The sequence below is a fragment of the Cuculus canorus genome, chromosome 2, assembly GCF_017976375.1.
Source record: "Cuculus canorus isolate bCucCan1 chromosome 2, bCucCan1.pri, whole genome shotgun sequence".
NCBI lineage: Eukaryota > Metazoa > Chordata > Aves > Cuculiformes > Cuculidae > Cuculus > Cuculus canorus.
The window spans coordinates 49,922,444-49,938,911 of NC_071402.1; the positions used below are offsets into that span (position 1 = coordinate 49,922,444).

The 16,468-nt window shown below is 40.4% G+C and overlaps 1 protein-coding gene across 6 annotated transcripts in view; it reads left to right on the forward strand.

Annotated features, from left to right (window-relative positions):
* The window catches only part of TMEM241 (transmembrane protein 241), a 66,807-nt gene that overhangs the window by 18,559 nt on the left and 31,780 nt on the right, over window positions 1-16,468 (forward strand). For all 6 annotated transcript variants that reach the window (XM_054059820.1, XM_054059819.1, XM_054059824.1 and 3 more), the window contains exons 10-13: window positions 157-192; window positions 7,491-7,525; window positions 8,889-8,958; window positions 11,676-11,769. In XM_054059820.1, coding sequence (XP_053915795.1) covers window positions 157-192; window positions 7,491-7,525; window positions 8,889-8,958; window positions 11,676-11,769 — 235 coding nt within the window. The remainder of the gene's footprint in view (window positions 1-156; window positions 193-7,490; window positions 7,526-8,888; window positions 8,959-11,675; window positions 11,770-16,468) is intronic.

A 16,468-nucleotide genomic window follows, 5' to 3' on the forward strand; every position in this document is an offset into this window, starting at 1 on the left:
TAATTATAGTGTTAGTATTGATTATACTATTGTGTCATATATTATATAATATAAATATGTAATATTACAGTGCTATCGTGCTACTCAATATGCTGATATACCAAATGAACTGCATTCCTAAAAGATCACCTTTTTTTTCTTTCTCTCCTCTCCCAGCGATCTGGACCAACAGTACATCAACTATGTGTTCAGGTAAAATGAATAAGCCTTTGATACACCATAGCTGGTTTTATGTGGTATATGTTTTCAGTTTCAACTCTGGCTCATTTAGGAAGCTCGTAACTACCACTACTTAAATGTATTTATTTAGCAGGACATTGACTGAAAGAACAGTGCTAAGCTGGATGGCTTAGCAGCTGAATTTTATTGGCTCTGGTTATAGGTGGGCATGCCAATATACACCTGGGGAGGTAACGAGGTGTTTATTATGAATTTTTTTAATCACTATGTGCATAAGTGATGTATCATTTCCAGAAATAATAATTACAGAGTAACTCCCTGGCAATACCCCACTTCAGAAAATAAAACTTGTACAAAATTGCCAGAAGGGGAAGTAGTGATTACAAAAGGACTATGTGCAAAGAACATGAGCAGACACTGATTGTTCAGAGTGCCATTACTGGGATTAAGTAATTCAGACTTTCAGTTGTTTTTCTGATTTGGAGATATAGAAGTGGCTTGTTATTGTAGGTAGTGAAAGAGCTCTAGTTACTTACCAGACTCCCTAGCGGTTTTTTTTATTAAAAAATCAGTCCTTTCTTCAAGGAACCACATAAGGCAGAACATTCGGTGTACAAATCTTCCACTTAATTTTTGTGAGGCTTTATTTGAAGTAAGGTACATAGAGACTTTACTAGATTCTCCTTTATCCGTAATCACGTCTTGTATATGTTGACCTTTTTTCTTGGAATAGTAGCTAAATTTGTATGGGAGCACTATGGAGTACAGATAATAAGTTCTAAGAAAGGGTAGTCAAAAGGAGTGAAAGAGAGAGTGGGAGTTTGGAATAAGTGTAACAAATGTGAAGTTGTGCTTCTCCGTTTGATGAGATGGATGTGTACTCCTGTCTGATCACATTAAAGGTCCTTGATAGGAACACATCAGGGACACCAGTGCAGGACAGTTAGTTCACTTCAATTCCTGTTTACCTTTCGAGCATCAACAGCATCATAATACTGTGCATTTATTTCAGTATTAATTCAATCAAATCTCCTATTTCTATAAAGAAGCAGTGCAGGCCTTTGATTTTGCATTTGTATGATTCTGCTGTCTATTCTGCAGGATCCTATGCATTGACAATGTCCGAATATCAATTTGCTTGAAGTAGGCCCTTATTTAAGTCAGTTGTTTTCCATCTGCTATGAGTGTAAAGCAAATCAACTTTACTCAAAGCAGGTAGTTGTGTGTATTCTAAGTGTTTTGAAGAATTAATCATGTAACTTGCAAATATTCTGCTGTGTGCAGAAATAACCCATGAAGTCTTGAATGAGCTGTAGCTGTTTGTCTGCATTGAAGGGAGAATCATGAAACAAGCAGTAAAATCAATGGATTTTTCATTTGACACCTGCCTAACTATGGCTCTCTGTTGCCATTTTGGTTGAAAACTGCACTGGGGCCTGAACCTTTGGATTCAGGTTTTGACTGAAGGTCTCAATTTTGCAGTTTCATTAAAAAGTCAGGGCTGGTTTCCTGCTGTGATTTGGTGGTATCCTTTGAAGTCTGTGAAGTTGTGTCCAGCAGAGAGCAGGAGTTCCACATTACATGGAAACTATCATTATTGATTTAGAGGCATTTGAAAGGGAGAAACTTCTCACTAAGGAACTATGAGATGCAGTGGTATGCATTTTAAAACTGTTCTTTTTTAAAAAATAAACAACCAACAATGGAATTGTGCAAATTGGAAGATGGCTCTTTTTAGCATCAGCTTAAAAACAAAAATATGTTATCAAAGCTTGCAAAGATGTTCACTGTTAAGGTGTTTAAAGGTCAGTGTAGTTTCCAAGATGATAACGCAAAGAAATGGCTGGAAAATAAGTGACTTAGAGGAGGTAGAAGATTCTTATTTGTTTTGCTTGGGTCTGTGGATATATGTCTATGTATCTATCTATATATGTGTGTGTGTATTTCTGTGTGTTGGAGAAGCTTGCAGTACATAACATTTGGACCTCGTCTTGTCTAGGGAAAGCAAACAGTACCATGGGCAAGGGGATAAGTGACATCTGATTTCTTTTAGAGTTTTGTTGTGTTATAATAGCAGGTGATGTTTGAAAGGATGTGGAGTTTGGCACAAGCTCTCTCCTTGTTTGTGCCCATGCCACTGCTGCGAAGGTTCTCCAGTGTCTAACGGGGATGAAATCTTCCTGCTGCTGAAGGCACTGGAAGGGTTTGTCTCTTGGTGTGACCTCTGTGCATGTAGTTACCTTGGAGATAACTGCCACTTCCCAAATGTGGGTGAAGCTGGTTAACGTGTTTGAGAGCGATGTAGAGCTGTGTGTCTGTGTACACACAGCTTTATTGCACAAGCTGAACAATAGGACAGGCTGGACATCAGGAAAAAAATTTTAACAAAAAGGTTCATTGGGCACTGGCAGAGGCTGCCCAAGGAGGTGGTTGAGTCACCTTCTCTGGAGGTGTTTAAGGGACGGGTGAATGAGGTGCTGAGGGGCATGGTTTAGGGATTGATAGGAGTGGTTGGACTCGGTGATCCAGTAGGTCGTTTCCAACCTAGTGTTTCTATGATTCTATGAATTTCTGTAGAAAACAGTCAAAAGTGTTTTTAAAACACATGGAGTAGAGGGCATTTTACTCTGATATTTCCTCATGGGCAGTTCTGGGTCAGAATGACTGTAAATGTGTGCTTATCTCTGTCAGAGGATACCCAACACTAAATTTTGTGATTTAGCAGATATTAAGGCATATGCTGCTTCCTCTGCTCAGAGCTTCTTAAGGCCTGTTTTAGTCATGACAGGATCCCAGTTCCACCTGCAGAACAGGACAGTCTAAGGCATGCTGGTGATCTTGTCTATGGCTCTATCTTTTATGAAGAAACTTGATAGTGTGGTACATATGCAGCTGTCCCCTCATAGCACTAGTACCAATAGGCCTTTATAGCTCCTTGTTTCTAACCTGGATCAGATAGTTGACACGCAGCTGTGCAGAGAAGAGAAAGCAGCTGCATGGGCACAGCCAGATAGTGTTTAGAATCCTAGAATCATTTAGGTTGGAAAAGACCTTTCAGATCGTTGAGTCCAACAGTAAGTGTAACACTGCCAAGTCCACCACAGAACTATGTCCCTAAGCACCACATCTACACGTCTTTTAAATACTTCCAGGGATGGTGACTCAACCACTTTCCTGGGCAGCCTATTCCAGCCCTTGCTAACCCTTTTGGTCAATAATTTTTTTCCTAGTATATAGGAAAATATATCTTTGTTACAATAGAGGCCATTCAATGCCTTTCCGTTTGCTGTGAAAGCAAGTTGTACTCTGAGTCTAGAGACTGCCTGGATTGAGTGCATAAAAGTTCTGCCCTAAGGTATTGGGTGTTAGAATGTACCAATATGTTAGATTAAAAAATATGTATGTTTAAATTATAAGGAAACATTAACTGTATTGGCTCTGTTGGACAATTTCAGGGGTGCAACTGAAATTTGCAAAGTTTCCTAATATATGTTGTACCTCCATGCCATGCACTGTTTCTTATTTTAAAGTCTGGAACAATTTTGGAGCGGGGAATGTCTTAGGCAAATGTACATGAATGGGAACTTTCCAGAACCAAACAGATCTAAAGAAATTTGCTGATGTTGAATGTGTGATGTTATTCTCACTTCATCACTTACAGCATAATTATCCTTTAAAAAAGGAGCCAGACTAGGAACAAGTGTAGGAGGGAAAGCAGAGCTGTGCTGTGCAGAGAAGGGAGGAGTGATGTTGCTTCTCGGTGTTCAACCCCATCCTGTTCATCCATCTCCCTTCTGTTTAAATATGTGGGGCAGGGAGGGGAAGGAATGTACTTCCAAGAACTGCCTTCTAATCCTCCAGTTTTCTTCCCACTGCCTTTTTTTTACTGCAGTATTGTATTTCCTCGCACTCTGATTTCTGCGTTAGTGTTCCACTTCCTAGTGGTTTTTCCAGTAATCTTGCATTTTCTTTTATTCCTTTCCAGGTCCTCACTTTTTGTCCAGGAGGGAGCCAGATTTTTCCCCCCCTAGCTAGCTGGCAAGAGTTAGTGTGAGGGGAGGGAGTAGTAATGTTTACTGGGCATGTTGAAGGATCCGTAATGTGTCTTAGAAATGGGTTGCAGCTTGTCTTGGGCTTTCTCCTATGCTGAGGCAGATAGAGATATGTTATTTCTTTTGGAGAACCTGGAAGAAAGTTCCATTGCATCCGAATACCTGTCACTGTCTGATATTTGTTCACAAAGGCATGCCAGATAGCCTAGCAGTCACTAGGAGAAAACAAAGACTTATAGTGGGAGAGTTTCAAAAGGGGAATAAATGGCACTGACAAAGGTGCGAAGTAAACACTGTGCTTTATGCAGCTAATCTATATATGGCTTCTGGAAGAGCTGCTAATCTGTCACTTTTTTTAATTAAAAAGATACAGTAGATTTTCTGGAATAGGGAAGGACAGCTTTGCAGGCATAAATTGCTGTTCTTGTTGTCAAAACCTCTTTTTAGCCAGAAAGAAAACCGTGAGTGACCCAGCCCTTGATACTGAGTACAGGGGTGAAAGAGAGGAGCCAGGAGATCTGGCACAGGGATTTTGGTTTTGCTGCAGCCTGTTGTCAGGGCTGTCCTGCTGGAAACCTCTGAATCTCTAATCTGGTCTAATAATGTTACAGCGTCTTTTCTACTGATGTTCTGTTCAGAGCAGAGTTACAGTACAGCTCATCCAACTCATTTGCCTTAACCTGCCCTGTACTTCACAGAGAAGGTTTTATTTTCCTTCTATGTTTTCTTTGGATTGAGGCCTGGGATGTCTGGTTGGATTATCAATTCCTCTTGGTTGCAGAGGAAGTTTCTCTCTGAGCATTTCCTAATCTCACTGGTTTTTTGTTTAAAAATTAATAACGCAAAAAGCAAAAGTGGAGAAACATGGCTCAGTCATAGTTCTCATCACTGTTGATTGAGTTTCACTTGGACTGCCAGTCTCCTGTTTTCTCTGTTATTCAGTCAAAAGCAACAGACCTTTGCTTCCTTTTCTCTCCTTACCAGGAAACAGAGGGAATTGAGCCTGTTTATTGTGAATTCCTCTTGGCACCCCATGCGAGAAGCACAGGGGTGTCTTGAGAGGAGGGGGATGGGAGGATTAGCTACTGTAAGTGCACCTCGTTTAATGTCTTTGTGACAACCACATCTTTTAAAAACATGTATAAACATTGACAATGTGGACATACTGTACCAGCTAATGCCTTTCAAAGACATTGTATAAAGTGTTAGACCTAAAATACCTGCCTGCCTATCACTCATTAGCCATTTCCTCCTTCAGCCCATTGTCTTCCGTGACTGATTTTAGTGACAAGCTTTCACCCCCCATCCCTGCTTCCTTGGCCATGGGATTTCCATGCTCTTTGCAGTTCCTTTGCTACTGGTATCTCTGCAGATGACACAGATTCACCAAATCATGCTGAGGACTGGCCACCAAGTGCGGTAGTGTGGTCAGGTAGAGAACTGGGACCAGCTGAGAGTGAGCAGGCTTGGAAATCGTTGTTGTGTTAACACTGGAAAAGGGAGTTGGCCTGGTATAAGCACCACACTGACGGTAGTGGTACTGGAGGAAGCTTCTTTACAGTGAGTTCAGTTTTCTAGCCATAACCTGGTGTGTTGGGAACCATGTCCAGCACTCTCTGTCTTAGGTTTTCAAAGTGCAGACTTCCATTCCTCCACTGGTTGGGTTGGCATTTCATTGCCATTACTGGGCCTAGTGAACTGTAAGAATCACTGGAAATGAGCCAGGTAAAATTGCCTAGCAATTTTATGATTTTTATGAATGCTAAAAAATGTCTTTTTACCTTTGTCAGTGCAGTGCTTGCTGCTTTTCAAGAAGCAACCTCTCCAGATACTCTTTTCTCCTTCTCCCTTTTGTCCTCTGTGTTTGTTGTGGGCGTACATTGTTGGTAACTGGAGGAAGCTGTAGCTCTGCTTTGGAGACATGCATGCTGCTCCCATCATACAATGCCCCAGAATATGTTTATGCAGCATTCTAACCTTGGAAACAATGTGGAGTGAAAAAAAGATACAAAAAAACCCAGACCTGTACTGGATGAACCAGTAGTACTGAAAAAGGCTCTATATTGCCTATACCACAAACTCAGGGGATGAAGTCTTTGTAAGACCTCAGAAATCTTAAGTGACACTGCAGGTAAAGGACTGGTCACAGTGAATTTCCTTGCCCATTTATATCTTTCTGGAAAGTGTGTGTCATTTGGGCTGGTACTTGGTTTTATTTTCATGCCGATGTTTTAAACTTGTTTGATTGCAGCATTTGCCTAACTGACATTTTGGGCATAAATATGCAGTGCATGCACAATTGCATGCACAAGACTCTATATTTAACTCTTAAATGCAATATATACACGTTCCTGTAAAGCAGACTTTAGCATGCACACAGCTGAAATTAATCCTTGGACAGAGGTACAGAAGTCTAGACACAAGTGCAGTTCTCTATAGGTTCTGCCTCAGTGGTGTCAGGACTGTTGAAAAGGACTTGGGGGTAACAGTGAATGCTGAAATCGGTAGGAGGCAGTAGTGCATGCTCACAACAAATTAAGACAAACTGTGTATTAGGATACATTACAGGGAGTGTGACTGTCAGATTGAGAGAAGTTATGAGCATTGCTGAGGCTGCAACTGGAATGCTCTATTCAGTTTTGGGCCTCCCAGTTCAAGAAAGATACTGAGAAACTGAAGACCTAGCAGAGGGCCGCTGATGTTGTCGGGATGTAGAGCGTGTGGCCTGAGGAGAGATTGAATGAGCTGGTCTTGTTGAGACTGGCAAAGTGGACATCAAGGTACAACCTAACAATTGCCTGCACCTTCTTGACAGGGAATTTCTAAGATGACAGAGCCACACTCTTCTAAGGAGTGGCAGATGGTCAAATGTGGAAGAACAACCATAAATTGCAGCTTTGGTCGTTTAAAGATGGGACATCAGGAAAAACTTCCTCACTAGGAGAGTAGGCTGGCCCTCGCACAAGTTACTCAGACAGGTGTGGGAGATTTTTGAGAGCTGGATTTTTGAGACAGAGCCACAAAGCATGTGATCAAATATTGGTGATAGTCCTGCTTCAAAGGTTGTGTTAGGTGACCCCAGAGGTTCCTTCCCAACAACTTTTTTTTTTTTTAAGTTATTAATACTTACACCTCAGTTATTCTATTTAACTGAGATAAGTTTCATCTTGAAAAAACAAACACAAAGAGGTCACTTTATAATATTCAGTACATGTCAAATTCTGTAGTATACAATTAATCTTTTTTTTTATTTTTTAGTGTGGTGTTGTTGGCCTCTGCATCCCATCCAGCAGGTAAAGTGGTTTTCTTAGGATCCTTTTTTAGGTTTCCATATTGCCTTTCCTTTCCATGCATGTTTTTGGAGGTCAAACCCTGTAGCATTTTAGCCCATTTTATTCAACATATAATATATTATAGCATTTTATTGTATATATAATTTTTTGTATATTATTGTATGTAATATATTGTAGCATTTTATTCAACAGGAATATCACCAATAACATGATATCCTTTAGGAAGAGAAAAGGAGAGTATATAACACTGTAGTTCGCGTGGTATCTACTAATACATTTCTTAGCTGCCCTTTGCAAAGGAGCAGCATGGGACAGACAACACAGAACAGAATTTGAGGTGGTGCATGGTAAAGAACAAAGAATTTTCTAGGTGAATATGTCCTCTTCAGAGCAGTGTCCTGGCAGACTATATAGAACTATATAGAGTTTCCTTCACTGCAATGCCCTCAGTGCTATGCAGAGACTTCATTCTTTGCTTTCTTAAGATGTATCCCATTGCTTGAGCCCATGGCAGGATTTGAAGTAGCAAAGGATCAGAGGCTGAAAATGGAGAAACTGAATATCTGATGGTGGCTAATATTCCTACCATACTGGTGTTTAAATAGTTAGAACAATAAAGATGATAATTAGTTGCTTTCACTAGACGTTTGCTTAGTCAGAAAAACAAAGGAAAAAGAATTTAAATAAACATAAATTCTCCCTTTTGTGTGGTGCATATTGTGTATATAGCATTCCCCCCATCAGGATAGACAGACATGTTAAGCAAAATAGTTCTGCATTTCCAAAGGAGAAAGGTGACGCTTCCTCCGAGTCTGTAGAGCCTGAAGGCCAGAGAACTCCTGGGAATTGTTGCTACCAAGAACAACCAGAGCCCAAGTTCCTGGAAATGCAATTACTCTAGAGCTCTGCTTGGATCTAGGAGAACTTTTTTAAACCTCTCAACTTGCTCTGTGTGACGGAGTTCAAATGCCAGAGGGAGAAACAGCCAACATATGTCTGTATTTCCTGTTGCTTCAGTAGGAACTATCACAAGCTCTGTAATAAAAGAAGTAGGTATGATGCATGTCTATTCACTGCCCACTGTTTCTTAAGCAGGATCTTCTGTATGCCAGTGAAGAATACTCTTAAGTATCCCTTTCTCCTTTTTCAGCCGAAGGCAGGAACTGGCTAGAAACAAGGTCAGAGAGAAATCATTAAACACGCTAGAAATGTGGAAAGCATCATAAATGAAAAGTCAGCCAGCTGTAAAGGCTTAAAGGAATGCTAAACTAGTAATGTGCGTGTAATTGCTGTTCCCCTGCTTGTAATAGTGGGTAATTTTTTTTCCCTTGTATTCCACTGAGTATATTGCTTTGTCCCTCAGGTGATCTCTTCAGTGCCTTGGACTTTCCATTCCTGTACTTCTACAGATTCCATAGTAGCTGCTGTGCCAGGTAACCTCTCTATAATAGGGCATGTGAATGTTTTCAGAATAACAGATCCCACTGACTTCCAACATTAACTCTCAGTTAAAAACTTTGGAGTATACAAACCCTTCGTTATACTAGTTTCTGCTGACATAAATCAGTAAAACTGCAGAGAATGTGTATCTGTGTATATCTGTGGTTATCCATTTGAAAGCCTGAGATGCAAATGTGCTGTAAGTGTATGTGTTAGAGTGATTGCATTCTGAACAGGAGAGTTCCCAGTCACCAGTAAAATAATTTTTACCTAATGTAGCAAAGCTTTGATAAATAGCATCTCTCAAATGCTTCTCAACTTGGATTAGCCCTGGTAAAACTTGCTGCTTGCAGTGATTACAAAGCATTAGTCTTCAGCAGTATGTGGCTGTACATGGATTTATTTGCCTGTACATCTTGTTATTTGGCAGAATGCTTTTTTTGGGTAAAAGGGAAAAGATTTAACAAGCGTTCCTTTATTTTGAGTAGCAAAAGTTCACTGCCCAATAGTGTAATTCTCTGAGGACTGTGTAAGTATTTTTTCTATAAGTTTTATTTATCTCAAAAAAAATTTATCCCTGTTTCTCCCCTCCAGTTTTTTACCAAATGGAAATATTTTCTTTATAGAGAGGAAAATATGTTTTCATGCTAACTGATGGTAAAAATATGTCCTGATTGTTAGGAATTTTCTTAATTGTATCCAGATTTTCCATTAAAAGTGGATATTAAAAATTATAGTTAAATAATTTCCCTGTATACATAGTTTTTTTGTACAAAAGTGTTTTTTCACGGGTGGACTATCCACTCTACAAGTAACTTGCAATTAGGTTTTAATGAATAAGTTGTTTCACAGTAAGGGGATGAAATCTATTTCTTATTGAAGGCAAGGTCTAACTGCAAGCACAAGTGGATATTTGTTTCCATTGCCCCAGCTTCAGTACATGTATAATAGGTAGCAGTGTACACTACAGCAAGAGGAAAGGAACACTAATGGGGAGAAACCAGTATCTCAGTTGCTGTCCTACATCTTGTAATCTAGTGTCTCTGTAGACATAAAGGATTTGGAGGAAAAGGTGTACTTTACCTTACAATGTAAAGTAAGGTTAACTGATGCAGCTAAATCTGCTACCTGCGCAGAGTATCTGAAGCATTAGCAGTAAGGTGAAAAGTGCTCTATTTAATTAATGAAAGAAATCAGTGTTAATCATGACATCAATATTTCGGGTATTACAATTACCTGTTTCACTTTTTATCTCTGAATTATACTAAACAGCTTCAAATCACTCTGACTAAAAGCCCTTCTCAGCAGGGTAGAAGATGTGGAACAAACTTAAGCCACTGCTTAAGCTGCTGGACTTTCAAATATTTGGGGAATGCTGCTTCACTGAATTTTGATTTCTCAGAGTGGAATGCTCTACTGTTCAGTACTTCCTCCTGTGCAACAGGGAAATGAGTTTGGGCCTATTCTTTATCATCAGAGCGGATGCTCCTTGTCTCCAGGCACAGCGAATAGTCCTTTGGGATCTCGTGTTATGGCTCAGTGTGAGAAACCCTAGTACTTCCTGCTCCAGGGCTGTTATCTTGCCATACTGTTTGGTCTGTCAAAACCACCTGTACTAACTTGTGGCTGAGATACAACTTTGTCACGTGCTGAGCAGGAAACAGCACTGGTGCTGGAGCCCAGTGTGGAAGTTCTGACCTGGAGAGCTACCATCTTCCACCTTTCCTGCTATTGCAGAGAGGGCACCAACTGCATTACATCAGTATCCAGAACAGTGTACCTTCTTCAAAAACTAAGGTGCTTTTTCACTCACCACCTGTGTACTCTGTTGCTCCTATCTCCTTTCCCATGCAGCTTCCCCCAGGACTTTGTAATCTCATGCCTCTCAACCAGCCACACAGTAATTTATGCCTTATGTATTTTCAAGTCCTTTTCTATTCCCGGCTTGCTGGTTTAGACTGTTTCACTGGCTCACAACCGGTGCATTTTAAGTATGTCACTAGTGAAACAAAATCCAGAGCCAAAGCTTATAAGCTCTGTGAGGTGCAGTGAGGTATGGAATAGAGTTTCCTTAAAAGTAGTCTTGGCTACAGGAGCAGTGGGGACTACTGTCCTACATGACTTGAGAATCAAAATTCACTTAATCATCAGTAGAGAGCTTTGGAGTATTCTGTTCCCAGCACTACTGAGTCATCTGTCTACTTGTTATACAGTAGAGATCTATTTGACTTCTTAATTGGAATTTAGGTTTCATGAAGTTTAAACAGCTTGAAAGTTTCAGCCAGAAACTTTCCATTGGTTATTTTTTTCAGTTCGAGGCTCTGTGGAGGTTGAAGGGAGTTAGTTGCCAAACATGTGTGGCTCCTGTTGAAATTAGCATTGCCTTTATTCAGAGCTATTTCAGTGCCTGAAGTTAACATTTCACCTCATGTTTCCAATAATCTCTACTTTTCTGATTATGCAAGTGCATTAGAGACCAGCTATAAGAGCGTCAGACTTACTTTACTCAGACTGTAGTCACTGAACCAAACCCAGGATGTACTAGAAATAATGTAAGCTCTTTGCCCACCAGCTTTCTTTCTCCAAATGGGATTAACACTGCTTGAAGGGTGACTGTTCAGTTCTGAATTAGGAAAACCAAGATGCCTGTAAGAGGCTGCTTAGTTGAAATTAAGAGACTTTATTAACAAGCTTTCCCCATCCGTTGCAGTGGACTTCTGGGATTCTTTCTGATGTTGCACACAGTGAAGCTAAAAAGCAGCACAACCTCAGGGCAATATGCAGCGTGGAGTTTCCTTGCAAAGGTAAGAGAAAGACTGTCTCAGGAACACAGTGGATCTGTGCTTCTCCCAAGAGAACCAAAGAATTCCTGCACCTCTCTGGTTTCCCTTGCTGTTCCACTATTGACACTGCTAGAGCCTGTCTGTGCAACCTACATATAAAGTTGAGGTGAAAAATATCAGGTGTATAATAACCTCGGAAGGTTAGCTGAGATGAAATCCTGTATATAGACTGAGTTTAATGGAGCTGGACTGAGTATTGCAGCTAAGGGTTTGGCCTAATGAATCCCAGCAATGCAAATCTATACTTTCCAAAGGTGTTTTGGAGAATACTTCTTCTGAGACTGTGTACACCAGCCATTATTTCCAGTTTGTCTTCACAGAGCCAAGAGTTAAAAGTAGTTCCCTAAAGTTCAGTACCAGAATTCCTACTGCTGTTGTTGCAGGGGAGATCAGTGGATGTAATTTGCCTTGACATTAACAGGGCTTTTGACCGTATCTCCTGCGATATTCTATACCCTAATTAGACTGTTATAGTCTAGATGGACAAACAATTAGATTGGTAAAGAAATGGTTGGATGATGAGGCTTAGAAGATAGATGTTAATGATTCCTACTCTTAACTGGAAGCTTGTGACAACTGAAGTGGCACAGAGGTCTGCTCTGGGACCCATATGGCTTAACATCTTTATTGAAGAGTTAGAAGTGACAGAGTGCACTTAGGTTTGCAAAGGACACCAGACTGGGAGGACCTGTCCATAATGCTGAAGGACAAGGTTGACTTCCAGAGGGACTTGGACAAGCTGGAGGAATGAGCCCACAGGAGTCTTACAAAATTCAGCAAGGAAAGATGTGAAGCCCTGCACATGAGAAGCAAGAGCCCCTGGCAACAATACAGGGCACTGCATGGCTGGAAAGCAGCTCTGCAGAAAAGGACTTGGGGATTTGGGTAGAGAGCAAGCTGAGCGTGAGCCAGTAGTGTGCCCTGGCAGCTAAGAAGGCCAAAAGTAACTTGGGTTATGCTAACAGTAGCACAGGCAGAAAATTCATGGAAGTGATCATGCCCCTCTACTCAGTACTTGTTAGACCACATCTGGAATAGAGATCCTTGTTTTAGGCTCCTTAATACAAGGAAGGCATTGATAAACTAGAGGGAATTTGGCAGAGGGCTACCAAGAAAGTCGGTGGGCTGGAACACTTGTGTTGTGAGGAGTATGTTCAGCCTGGAAGACAGCATGTTCAGCCTGGAAGACAGAGAGCTTTGGGAGCACCTAGCAAACAGCAGCTGCCTAATAGCCATGGAGAAATTATCAAGACGGATGCAGGCTCTCACAGTGGTGCATGGTGGAGGGAGTGTGTGCAATGTAATAAATGTAAGTTGAAACAAGAGAGGTTCAGATTATGTATAACCATCCTGAGGACAAGTCAGGCAGGGCACAAGTTACCCAGGGAGGCTGTGCAGTCTCCGTCTTTGAAGGTTTTCAAGATTCAACTGGACAAAGTCCTGAACAAGCCCGTCTGACCTTCCGAGTTCCATTCCTGCTGGGATTATCCTATGATCTGTGGATCTAGGGTCTGGCTGTACTTGATTTAAGTTATTAACAGCTCATTTGTTAAATTATCAGTGGTAAATGCAGTCAGAAGACCTTGTCAGACTCCTTTTCCCTGATTAGATTTTCCTTAATTTCATCACTCTCAGCTAGGTCACCTGAAAACCGCAACCTTCCTATGTGGTTTGTGTTTACAGCTTTCCTACCGCAGTGAATGAAGCTGTTACCTTACCAAAAAAAAACAAAAAACAAAAAACAGGTTTGCATAATATGCTTGTTTAGTAACCGTAGTCAAATGAGTCTTTTGTTTTTCTGGGGATAACAAGAAGGGAGTGATATGGCTCATTTTGTGCTTTGCAAGCTGTTCCACACTGTACAAGTCCATAGAGTTTCTCACCAGTCTGAATTTCTTCCAAACATTCTGACTGTGCATATTGTAGTACCTTTAGCTTTCTTTTTGCCTCTTGATAGCAACTGGACTGATCTAAAGATTGCTTTTGAAACTTTTTTTTTTTTGTCTTTGTGAACATTCTAGGTTGGAGATGGGAGTGGTTGGCTCTGCTAATAGGTGTTGTGAATAAGGAGAGATGGTTCTACATGTGGTATTTATGACATATCTGAAAAAAAATGCAGGCAAAGAAGTGTTGTGAAATATATTTTAAGCAGATTTGGTTCCTTCCCCCATGAAATGGATCAGAGCCACGAAGTCTGGACTGGATCAAAGCTTTCCCAAAGTTGAAGAGTTTCTAGATTTGTGGGGGTTTGTCCAACTCTAGGCATAAATTAGACAAGGTTTGTTCTAGCCACTCTTGTCAATGAAATTACGTGCCTTCATAGCAACTAAAGATTTTCCCTGTATCACTATGATAATTTAATCTGTTCTTCAGCCTTGAAGGTCTGTGTTTGTTAATGTGCATGGTTTAGTTATCTTGCTTAGGAAGGTTTTTATATCAGAGCAAATTGGTCCTTTTCCTATTTTAGCTTCTAAACCAGTGCTCAAATTATATGTCTTGTCTTAAGTTCAAAGAGGGTATAAGTAATGATGACATGAGATGTGTCTGTAGCACTAATAATTTTATTAAAACTAGCAGACTTCCTAATGTCTTTCACTAGTGTTTTAAAGCTTGCTGTAAGAATCATTTTAGAGCTCAGTCATAGCCGTCTGAGGCAGTGTGAGGAGCATAGAGGAACTGCTGCTCCAAGTGCTGAAATGGAGCCGATTTGGGATTAGAAGCCAGTGAATGCTTGAAAAATTCGGATACACTATGCATCGGTTTTGGAACAGGAATCAAAAGAGACGGACATGGATAGGCAGAAAGCAAGTGGTGAACTGGAGCTTGCCTACAGTGGTAGGAGCTGGTCTACCAAATTCTCATAAGGTATCTTGTAACTGTAAGTAATTATAAATTTCCATATGGGGTCCTTTCTATCTGATCCCTAATGCTGCTTCCTGCAGGTGTTTGGAAGTGTTAAGAATACTTACATACCCATCCCAATATTGCCTGGGTATGAGGGCTGTCTCAATCACATCTTCAGTCATCACAGGTGCAGAAAAGCAGTATTTAAGTAGTACTGTAAAAGTCCGTTTTAATCCAAGTGTGTGACTCCCTTTTTTTTAAAAAAAATAAAATAATGTGAATAAAGATAGAAACTATTTGAATCTGGACTTGCAGAATAAGATCCAGTGGGGAAAAAAAACCCAAACCTCTGGTCATAACAACGGCTTTGCATTCCCACATGAGCATTTTTCTTGGGTTGAGTAGTGCCCTAGATCATCCTCTTAATCTTTCAGACTGACTGGAGTTTTCACCAGCAGTTGGAAAGGAGTGGTATTTGAGGCCAGAATATGTTTATCTTGCAAATGAGCCAAGAAAGGAGAATGCTGTAGTCCTCAGACAGCAGCACAAGCCTTTAGGGAGGTGCAAAGAATGAGAAAATCTGTTTTCCATTTGGATGCTTTGTACCTATGTGACTGATGAGCTGGGGCTGAGATCGTTGCCACCACTTCATTTCTTGTTAAGTGCTGTTAGACCAATAAACTAACCACGAGATCCGATTGGGCCTGCTTTGCAGATTCAAGGGCACGTTCTTTGTGAAGCCTACATATTTGGCCTCCCTGCCCTCTAATTTTTCTTTCACTTAAAAATTGGAGCTGGGTTGTAACTTGTTTTTATGTTACTTTGGCTGCAGCAACTTAATAACTGTATGAGGTTTTTAAATTCTTCCCCGTACAGCTTTTGTGTCAAAGCATTGCTTTGTGCAGAGACAGACAAAGCACAGGTTTCATCTGTGTGTATAGCCCTGTGTGATATTTATAGTGATAAATGCTCTCTGCACTTACGCTGTGAAAGCAGATAGTGTGTGTGCTAGTTGTATCTGTATAGATCAATAAGAAGTGTCAAAAAAATCACTAAAGTGATCTGTAAAACAACAACAACAAAAAGCTTTTAAGAAGCCCAAGAAATGTGGAATGCTTTGCCATAACCTTGCACAGGTTTAAACCCCAGAAGAGCAAGGGTTTGGAATTTTACTGAGATTTCTTGGTTTAATTTGAAAGCTATGCTAGTATCGTGGGTCATGTACTGGAAAGAAAAAACGGGGATGCTCATTTATACAGGCAGAAGCATCTGGTGAGAACGCTAATGAGCTCTAACAGTGGTGCCAGTGAGTTTGTTTAGGTTAAGGCTGCCAATCTATATCTGGCGATGAAACCTGTTAGTGCCTCTAAAAATTAAGAGGCAGAAATAATTTAAATCATTAATAGAAGGGGAAAATGGTTATTTCAGAACATTTCTTCAGCAAGATACTGGTTACTTATTAATTCATACTCCTGTATCAAGTTTAGTGTTATCCCAATAAACCCGCAGTAGGGAATTCAGCTTGTTTCCAATTGGAACATATTGAGATAGCTCGTTATAAAGAGGAAGAATAGATTGGAATGTCAATGCAAAGTGATTTTCGATTCTCTCTTTCTTCCCCTCTCCTCTGAAGAAAAGAAGTTGGGTAACTGAAATCAAGTTGCACTGAGTTTTACACTGATTTTCTTATGTGTTGTTTGGAAGAAAATTTAGATTAATCTGATCAAGAGTATGCAACTCTTGCATAGATAAAAAAAACCCCAAACTTTATGTGTTTGGTTATCTGGCATTTGCCCACTTAGTTATATTGTAGACT